Consider the following 8,202-nt stretch of genomic DNA (forward strand, 5'->3'; position numbering starts at 1 on the left):
ACGGTTCATCTCGATAATTTTAGGCAATCACTTATTCGATCATGCTTCCAATCTTTGCTTTCGCTCTACAACAACGGATTCTATGTGACTATATCACTAAGGATGTCGAACACATCTGTGACTTAAAGAAACATATCCCAAGATGCCATTGACTGTGGCAAATTTCAATCCTTATTCGCCCTTTTACAACACTTCCTCTGCAAATGATCGTCTTCAACTGTTACGACAAAATGGAGGTTATCCGTCCCATGCTTCATCATATGCATACTCGCATGCATCCAGATGGTCTGACGATATTGTCCAGAGGCTAGACCGGATCGATGTCTTGGGAGGAAGAGATTCGCACAACAATACGATTGGTCATACAGGATGCGTGAATGCACTCACATGGTCTCAAAGTGGTGATTGTTTGGCCTCCGGCAGTGATGATACACGAGTGATACTATGGAGAATGGGAAGCTCGGATACCTCACCATTTGCGAATGATTTTGACGCACCCGAAAGTGCTCCACATCTAAACATGGCACAAGCTGAAGTGATTGAAACCGGCCATCGAGCAAATATTTTCAGCGTGAAATGGGCACCAAATTCTTCCGATAAACGATTGTTCACATGTGCAGGAGATTCAGAAATGCGAGTCTTTGACCTTACTAGGGCGTCATCATTCACGAACGAGCGTCTTTTGTCCGGTAAGGAATATAGGCTATGGCACGATGGACAAGGAGCGTGTACGCATGTATTACGTTGTCATACCAGCCGTGCAAAACGAATCAGTACGGAAAACAGTCCTGATGTATTCTTGAGCTGTGCTGAAGATGGCGAAGTACGACAAACGGATTTGAGGGTGCCACATACGTGCTCAAGATCCAAAGCCTACGGTCAAGGCTGTCCAAGACCGTTAGTACAATTTCAGATGGAACTGTATTCTTTGTCGGTATCAAAGATGGAACCTTGGCTATTTGCTGTTGCAGGCACAAGCGATAAAGTGTATTTGCTTGACAGAAGGATGATTCCAAGATTACTTCACAAAGAATGGGGAAGCGTGTTGAATGAAGAAGATGGAGATTTGACACATTGCGTACGGCGGTTTAGCAGAGAATTGCCTGAAGAGGAAGATGATGAAGATGAACAAGCGGCCACAAGAAGAAGAAAAAGATTCCAGCGTGCTCATATCACTGCCGTCAAGATTGCCGAGAGTAATAGTCGAGACATCCTTGCAAGCTATTCTGGAGATGGACTGTATCGTTTTGATATGAAAAAAGATCCAGGAGAGAAACAGACTTCCGCTACGCTTTCTACTAATAAACGTCGAAAGACGTCAAGAAGTGCAACTCCTACCCTAGTACCAATAGGGCACTTTCATTCACAGAAGATGCATGGAGCTGATGACGCAGGTGCTTCTTCCTCTCCGGCCGATGCAGGTGAACTAAATCCCATTGAGGAAGATGACGTGGACGACATTGACGTAGACGACGATCTTGTAGATGAAGACGAGTTGGACGACAGCAATGAAGAAGACAACTACGACGAGATTTCTGATGGTCACGAAGAGATCACTTTGACCTCGTCGGATATTCTACGTGCATATACAAGGCAAGGTATAATCGATGAAGAGGAAGACGATGAAGAAAACGGCGAGGAAGACGATGACGATGAAGACATGTATCCTGAATGGGACGATTCCAGTGAAGATGAAGCGATGGAAGATGTTCAGAGACATGGTCTTGGCGGCGGTGATGCTCCAATCGTTTATCCGTCAAAGCGGTTCACGGGTCACATGAATGTCGAGACGGTGAAAGATTGTGGTTTTCTTGGTTCAAACGATGAATATGTTTGGAGCGGATCGGATTGTGGACATTTCTTTATTTGGCGAAATGATGAAAGTGCGGAATTGGTTGGAATATGGAAAGGTGATGATAGTGTTGTGAATGTATTAGCGCAACATCCAACCTTACCAGTCTGTGCTGTTAGTGGTATCGATGATACAGTCAAATTGTTTGGGCCTTTGGGATCTGCAAGAACGGATGAACAATCTTTCAATCGATTCAATCAACGTGAGAGAATTTTGCAAAGGAATGCAGAAAAGGCAAGCGACCCGGGTCCCTCTATGAGCTCGCGTGGGCTAATGCGTTTCTTAGCTCGAAATATGATGGTGAGCGGGAATGGAGATGGTAATCCTCGTCGAATTGTTGTCGATAGAGGAGATGGAGAAGAGGAAGATTGTGTGATTGCTTGATGGCAGTTGCAATATCAATCTCTATGTATGAATGATTACAAATGTATTTTATATTTTATTATGTTAATAATGACATTGAGCACGAATACAAACGAACATGTCTTGACTTTGATGACATAAGTTGAACTTGCACCTTCATATATTGCTATTGATGTCAAAGTCTGCCAGTAATTTCTTCAGCGTCAAAAGCAGATACGGGTTGTTAGTACGAAGGGTTAGTGTTTGTGCGTGCGGGGAAAACTCAAAAATGAACCCAAGTCAAAAGATAGGGGCGTATGCTCATTTTCCAAAACAAAAAAGGGAGGCTTAGCGCTGCAAAAGGCATGCAGCTTTTGAACGCTTAACCGTTTTTGCCGCATTCACCCCTGAGTGTGCCGAGCTTTAAGTTGTGTCTTGTATCTGATCACGGCGAACAAGGAACATGCAATATGTGTGTGTAATCAGCCAGTCTTTCAAAGCAGTGTTTTGATTGATGTGCTTTTCTTTCAGTCATAATTTGTCTAAATTTAGATGCGAGTGTGCATCAATGAATATAATGTCAAACTCGATACATTTTTGTAGTTCCTTAACACCATCATACCCCTCTACTTAACGACTTTTGACGACTTTTACGACTTTTTAACGAATCCCCCAATCTCCCTAAAGCCAAACACTTTTACACTCCAATTACCTATCTTACCAATCTATCAAAATGGTGAGTCAGAGTATATCTCAAAGTTCGTTGAGTCGAAAGCTGACATTTCCCTCCCTCGCTTTCAGGGTATCGTCTGTTCATGTTTCGCAAGCACTTTCTTGCTCATCGGTGAAATCTTTTCAACCGTTTTCTTAGCCGTAGGAGAAGTAGGAGCAATGTTGGTTCGAGGCTTATTCAGCTTACTCGTCGGTTTATGTGACGTTTTAGCAGCATGCATGTGTTGTTGTCAAGTTCCCTTCAGTGAAAGGCCAGACAGGAACGGTTACACGTATAACACAATGGCTTTACGCACGGATAATCTGGCTGATAAACCAAAGTTTAGCGGCAAAGCATTTGCTAAAGTTCAAAAGAACAAACTGTTCACTTTACCCGCCGCCGGAGTAAAGAACAAATCCAAAGCTCAAAAAGCTTCGCCTGCTGATACAAGTGTAGGAGACGAAACAAAGGTTTCAACCGAATCAGTTGAAGAAAAGGCACCGGAAGCAGCTGCACCAGCTCAAAATGGCTGGTTTGGCGGTTGGTTCGGTGGATCTGCACCTGCAACTGCAACTGCAAAAGCCTGATGCATCCACCTTCTCCGTCTGTGCGTTCCTAGACTTTGTGTATTCTCTTTCCTCATACCATAACATTCTCAATCGACTTCTCCCACAATGATTGTCAGTTATCGTGATAGATATTACCTTAGTAGCGATTAAGAAACACATCTAATCCTTCTTCAGTTCTCTGCGAATCACAACAACGGCTTGCTCCTCCTGTTCATCTTCTCCTCCTAATGCTTCAACTGCACCCCATGCCTGCAGATCCGTCGAGATTGCTGATCCTGCTTGTGACGTTTGACCTTCTGCTGGTGGTGTACGGACGACGAACATCTCCAACCCATCTCCCACTTCGATATGCCTCTCTGTTGCTCCTGTGAAACTGTCCATGACTAGCTTCAAGACTTCGTCTAATTTCATCGTTCCAGGTTCGGGCAATTTACGTTGTGGTGTCGAAAGCTGGTTCTTGAACATCACTTGACTGTCCAAGAAGGGTTGTAGCAAACTTTGAGCAGCGCCTGCAGCCCGGCAAAACTCACGTTCATAACTTCCAACAGGATCGAAACTGTACACGGCACCTTTTCCTTGTTCGTCCAAACCTCCCAAGATATTATATACGTAATAAGGGAAGAATCGTTTTCCGTACAAGATTGTTGAGATCATTCTTGCGATTCCTGCGATTGGCATACTACTTCCATGTGCATGTCTGTACATCTCTAATCGTTGTTTGATACGAGATACCAAAGCTTCTGCATCGGCTGCGAATCCATTGGTGGCCAAAGTAGCACGATCTGTTAAACGAAACACTTTTGGCTTATATCTTGTTTGAATTTGATATCCTTCACTTTGACGGGTATCGCCAGCAATCACACAGAAATCTGTACCTGCGATTGCCATGATTGAACCACCATTTTCTGTGTATGGGTTGAATGATCGCTGTTGAATGCCATGTGCGTTTGGAGCCATTGCACTGGATGGCATCATACGTTGATCTACGAGAGAAACGACCATCTTTGGTAATCTTCTTGGTCGTTGTTGAGTAAGAGAAGCTGTTTGTGGTTAGGAAGTGTGCCTTTCCAACTTCTGTTCAACTTACGCGTCCTTGTACAGTGGGCCAAAAGGGACGTGCGCGTTCGGTCTTCAAGCTTGATGATTAACAAGCGCAAAAGCGTGAAATATTCTGAAAGGCTTAATGATTTTCTTCTCAAACTATAATTTTGGTGGAGTAATCTTGACACCATCACCTTAACCGAAAATCATGAGGCATCAAGAGAATTTGATGATGCATCCGTGATCGTGATGCAGTCTGACATATCGTGACAATGAATTCAAATCGCCAAGTGGTGGATTCTCCCGTACCCAAGCATGATCTAACCGCTTTACATCATGACAAAGCCAGTCGCTTACTCGTTGCTTTGGGACATGGTCACTTAGGTGCTGATCAATCTGTGCGATTATCTCAAACACTGCAAGTGAGCACTAGTCAGTCCGTTTCCCACAAGAGAGCGCTTTTTGATGGCTCAATAGAGCGTTTCACTCGACCATTCCCGGCTGAAAAAGGTCTGCAAAAGCGGCAATCAAACAGCGTACCAAGTGCATCAACTTCAACAATTCAGGCTGACAAAGACAATGGTCCAATATATCCTTCTTTGAGCCATGCGCTACCAGAGTGGTATGAGGCTCAAAATCCGCACTGCATCGCTTGTTCTGTCCCCCTGCTCGTCGGGATGAACGCAAGTTTTGACCCAGTTCGTAGAGGCTTGGTGTGTGCAGCTTGCGGTTCTGGATCGCCGATGGGATTGCCGGATAAAGAGTCGAAAAGAGAGTTGCGATCAATGCGAGTCAGAAGGACTGTTAGCGCTAAAAGTCAACGCAGCAATCCAGCTCTACATGATCAAGCAACCAAAAAAGCTCGCATTGAGCCTGGATTTTCTCACGAGGACAAAATCTTGTCTTCCCAGCAAAAGAAGGATGGAGATCCAGTACAGAAGCCAGACCATCCACTAAAAGCGAAAGATTCTGACAACAATTGGTTGAACACTGCTTCTCTAGATGCAAGAATGAAGCAGAAGAAGAAAGACAAAAGGGGTTCTCAAGCGCCGAGTGCAGTTGAAAGCATCGAGATTACACAACAAACTCCACAGCCTGACGAATTGGTCAACAAAAGTAAGGCTCCCCCTCTACATTCAAGTGAGCCAAAGATACCCTCCAACACAAGCAGTCAGAGTCGACAGCCACAGTTGGTTTCAAGGCCACCACATACCAAAGCGAAAGGAAATGACAAACAAGCATTACGTAACATGCTGGCGGCCAACAAAAAGAAGAAAGATGATGGTAACAAATCATCTGGCTCAAATACCAAGTCAACCAGCTCTTCTGGTTTACAAAGCTTCCTTGATAGTTTGTAATTATACATGTACTTTATCTGTATCATCACGCTTCTCGCATTTGCTCAATAGGAAATATATTAAGCGCCATCTATTGTACATCCGTAATTCGAAAAAAGGCGTTATAAAGTGTACATCTAGAGAGATATCTTTTCGTTAGAATCTCTGCTGAATAAATAGTGCAAGGCAATCACATAATTTTATAATTTAAGCGTAATTTTTCGTTTTGCTTCTTCATCTTTGTGCTTTCTCTGCTTTGACTTCTTCTTGTGCTTGTTGTTCATCCTTTTGTTCGCCTTCTGTTTCAAAAACCAATCCATCCCTTTCACCAACAAGACAAACCAAAACGGAAATATCATCGTGCTTTCCACCAACGTAATTCAAACCTTCTTCCATTGCACGTTGTTGGAAAGGACTGCTGATCGCACGACTGTCTTCAGATACAGCTTTCGCACGACTACAGAGAGCTTCCGATACCATTTGAGGGGAGAAATTACTTGCATCAATCTTTACTTCTTGCTCTTCTCCTTCTGCATTGGCTTGTGATGGCGGTAAAAATCGAATCACCTCTTCAATGATATCTTCGTCGAACAAATTGTCCATCAATCCGTCCGAACCAACAACGATGATATCGCCTGCTTTCACGCGGACTGTCCATCTACCTGCATCCCTTCTAGGTTCGTCCCAATCAGGCTCAATATCTTCAGCGCTTTGACGGTCAGGCGTGACAGGTGGAGCGGTGTCGTTCCTGCTCTTGCTATTACCGTTTGCATTCTGTTGTGCTTTAGGGGAGCCTCGATCTTCTTCTACTGCATCGTAATCTTCCATCGTTCCACTTGCCACTTCTCCTTCTGCTGCCGCACGATCACGGTTTTGCGATGCCATAACGTGCTTCTTGATCGTATCCGTCGTATCGCCCATCATTCCAAGTTGAACAGGGAAGTTGAAACTGTGTTGTTGTTCTGTACTACGGAACATCATCTCACCTCCACGAATGATCATCAAGACACAATCTCCCATATTAGCAATACGTAATTCTTCTCCTCTCAAAATACCAATCAATGCAGTCGAAGAGCCCAGTATTCCTTCCCTTCTTGAAGCTCTCACACACCTCTCCCATGCTCGATGCATCACTTCAACAGCATCAACGGATGCCCATGCTTTGAGAAGGCTACCATTATCAGCTGCAAGTTCAGATGCACTCAATCCATCATAACGTGAAAGTTCAACGGCGCAAAAGTGCATCAACAATCTCGAAAACAGAGCTGGATCCGCACCTGGCCGTGAAGCCCATCCGCCTACACCATCAGCAACGCCCAAAGCGTCAGGCCGTAAGAAGTAAGCATCTTCTCCAACCTGCACACTACGTAGACGCTCCTTGATCACCCTTCCATCAGGTCCTCGGATGGCCATCCTGTGCGCGTCTGTCTTTGTATCTGTATCTGCTCTGTTTGCTTCAATAAAGTGTTGTTGAACTTCATACCCTTCTGCGGTACTTCCTCCTGCCAGAGCTGCTTGGAGAGCATCGTTACCTCTAAAAGGTCTGAATTCAGATGTGTTTGCAGCATTAGGGGGAACACTTTGAGATCCCGCAAGGAATTCAGCAGCAGCAGCAAGCATATCTGTAGCCGCTCTTACTTTACTCGTTGGAACCACATCACGACTTGGTGAGGTACGTTCTCCCTTCCCATTAAAGCCCGAAGATGCTTTTCGAACGGAGGAAAGCGGATGTCTTTTCGGAATTCCATATGCACCATGCTCAAACATAAATTCATGATCTTTGGTCGATCGAGGAAGTCTAAAGGTCTTTGCCCAATGTTCCGTGGAGCCAGAAGAAGATGAAGCTTGAGGCGGTAAAGAACTGGAAGATCCTTGTGGTGGTGTTGCAGATGATGTTGAAGCTAGGTATTGTAGCTTGGCCGATTTACTGCTGCTTCCGTCTCCTGCTGTGTTGGAGGAAATACTGGATTCCGCGCTGGTAGTAACGGCAAATTTAGGTTTTGGACCGTTAACGTCTGGCATGTTCGACCGAAATCCTACTTGATCTCTTGAGCGTTCAGATGAAGGACCTGGACTAGGACTGGGAGAATGTGAAGGAGAAGCTTCGGGCAATGCCTTGTTTGTATCAAAGAATCCCGATGAACTGTGATACGGTTGAGCTTCAGCATGTTCTTCTGAAAAGCTAGTAGATTGTTTGGATTTCCCTTTGCCGTTATTACGATCGTGCTCGTATGCCTCTCTTCCTGTCGTTAGCAACTGCCTTTGCTGAGATTTCATCATTGCTGCCAGCAGCTCGTACAAGCCGTCAGCCGAGCGATCATCAACAGAAGCATTTGTATGTTCAACACT

General features: G+C 44.7%; 5 protein-coding genes across 5 annotated transcripts; 3 read left to right on the top strand and 2 right to left on the bottom strand.

The window, feature by feature from the left end:
• Positions 1–63: 63 nt before the first annotated feature.
• FA14DRAFT_160431 (WD40 repeat-like protein) lies at positions 64–2,330 on the top strand. Its single transcript, XM_025498672.1, has one exon. The coding sequence runs from the start codon at positions 143–145 to the stop codon at positions 2,234–2,236; it is 2,094 nt and encodes a 697-aa protein (XP_025355464.1). The 5' UTR covers positions 64–142; the 3' UTR covers positions 2,237–2,330.
• Positions 2,331–2,813: 483 nt separating this feature from the next.
• On the top strand, positions 2,814–3,578 carry FA14DRAFT_160432 (uncharacterized protein). The gene is made up of 2 exons (XM_025498673.1): positions 2,814–2,930; positions 2,996–3,578. The coding sequence occupies exons 1-2, from the start codon at positions 2,928–2,930 to the stop codon at positions 3,491–3,493; spliced, it is 501 nt and encodes a 166-aa protein (XP_025355465.1). The 5' UTR covers positions 2,814–2,927; the 3' UTR covers positions 3,494–3,578.
• A 56-nt stretch (positions 3,579–3,634) lies between these two features.
• FA14DRAFT_121503 (putative PRE7-20S proteasome subunit) lies at positions 3,635–4,447 on the bottom strand (the record flags this gene model as incomplete). The annotated part of the gene is made up of 1 exon (XM_025496469.1): positions 3,635–4,447. The coding sequence occupies one exon, from the start codon at positions 4,445–4,447 to the stop codon at positions 3,635–3,637; it is 813 nt and encodes a 270-aa protein (XP_025355466.1).
• Positions 4,448–4,788: 341 nt separating this feature from the next.
• On the top strand, positions 4,789–5,874 carry FA14DRAFT_154590 (uncharacterized protein; the record flags this gene model as incomplete). The annotated part of the gene is made up of 1 exon (XM_025497698.1): positions 4,789–5,874. The coding sequence occupies one exon, from the start codon at positions 4,789–4,791 to the stop codon at positions 5,872–5,874; it is 1,086 nt and encodes a 361-aa protein (XP_025355467.1).
• Positions 5,875–5,907: 33 nt separating this feature from the next.
• Positions 5,908–7,275, bottom strand: FA14DRAFT_133185 (protein serine/threonine phosphatase 2C). The gene is made up of 4 exons (XM_025496965.1): positions 7,056–7,275; positions 6,742–7,013; positions 6,421–6,546; positions 5,908–6,360 (listed from the first exon to the last, which is right to left on the bottom strand). The coding sequence occupies exons 1-4, from the start codon at positions 7,264–7,266 to the stop codon at positions 6,088–6,090; spliced, it is 882 nt and encodes a 293-aa protein (XP_025355468.1). The 5' UTR covers positions 7,267–7,275; the 3' UTR covers positions 5,908–6,087.
• Between the last annotated feature and the right edge of the window lie 927 nt (positions 7,276–8,202).

This window comes from Meira miltonrushii (assembly GCF_003144205.1).
Source record: "Meira miltonrushii strain MCA 3882 unplaced genomic scaffold FA14scaffold_2, whole genome shotgun sequence".
NCBI lineage: Eukaryota > Fungi > Basidiomycota > Exobasidiomycetes > Exobasidiales > Brachybasidiaceae > Meira > Meira miltonrushii.

What these genes read in the sequence shown, in the direction of transcription:
- FA14DRAFT_160431 (XM_025498672.1), top strand. Translation starts at nt 143, where the DNA reads ATGCCATTGACTGTGGCAAATTTCAATCCTTATTCGCCCTTTTACAAC.
- FA14DRAFT_133185 (XM_025496965.1), bottom strand. Translation starts at nt 7,266, where the DNA reads ATGGCCATCCGAGGACCTGATGGAAGGGTGATCAAGGAGCGTCTACGT. An exon ending in TTCACGTTATGATGGATTGA is followed by an intron (nt 7,014 to 7,055) that starts GTGCATCTGAAC and finishes GCCTTCTCAAAG; the next exon opens with CATGGGCATCCGTTGATGCT. An exon ending in ACGAAGATATCATTGAAGAG is followed by an intron (nt 6,361 to 6,420) that starts GTGATTCGATTT and finishes CAAGAAGTAAAG; the next exon opens with ATTGATGCAAGTAATTTCTC.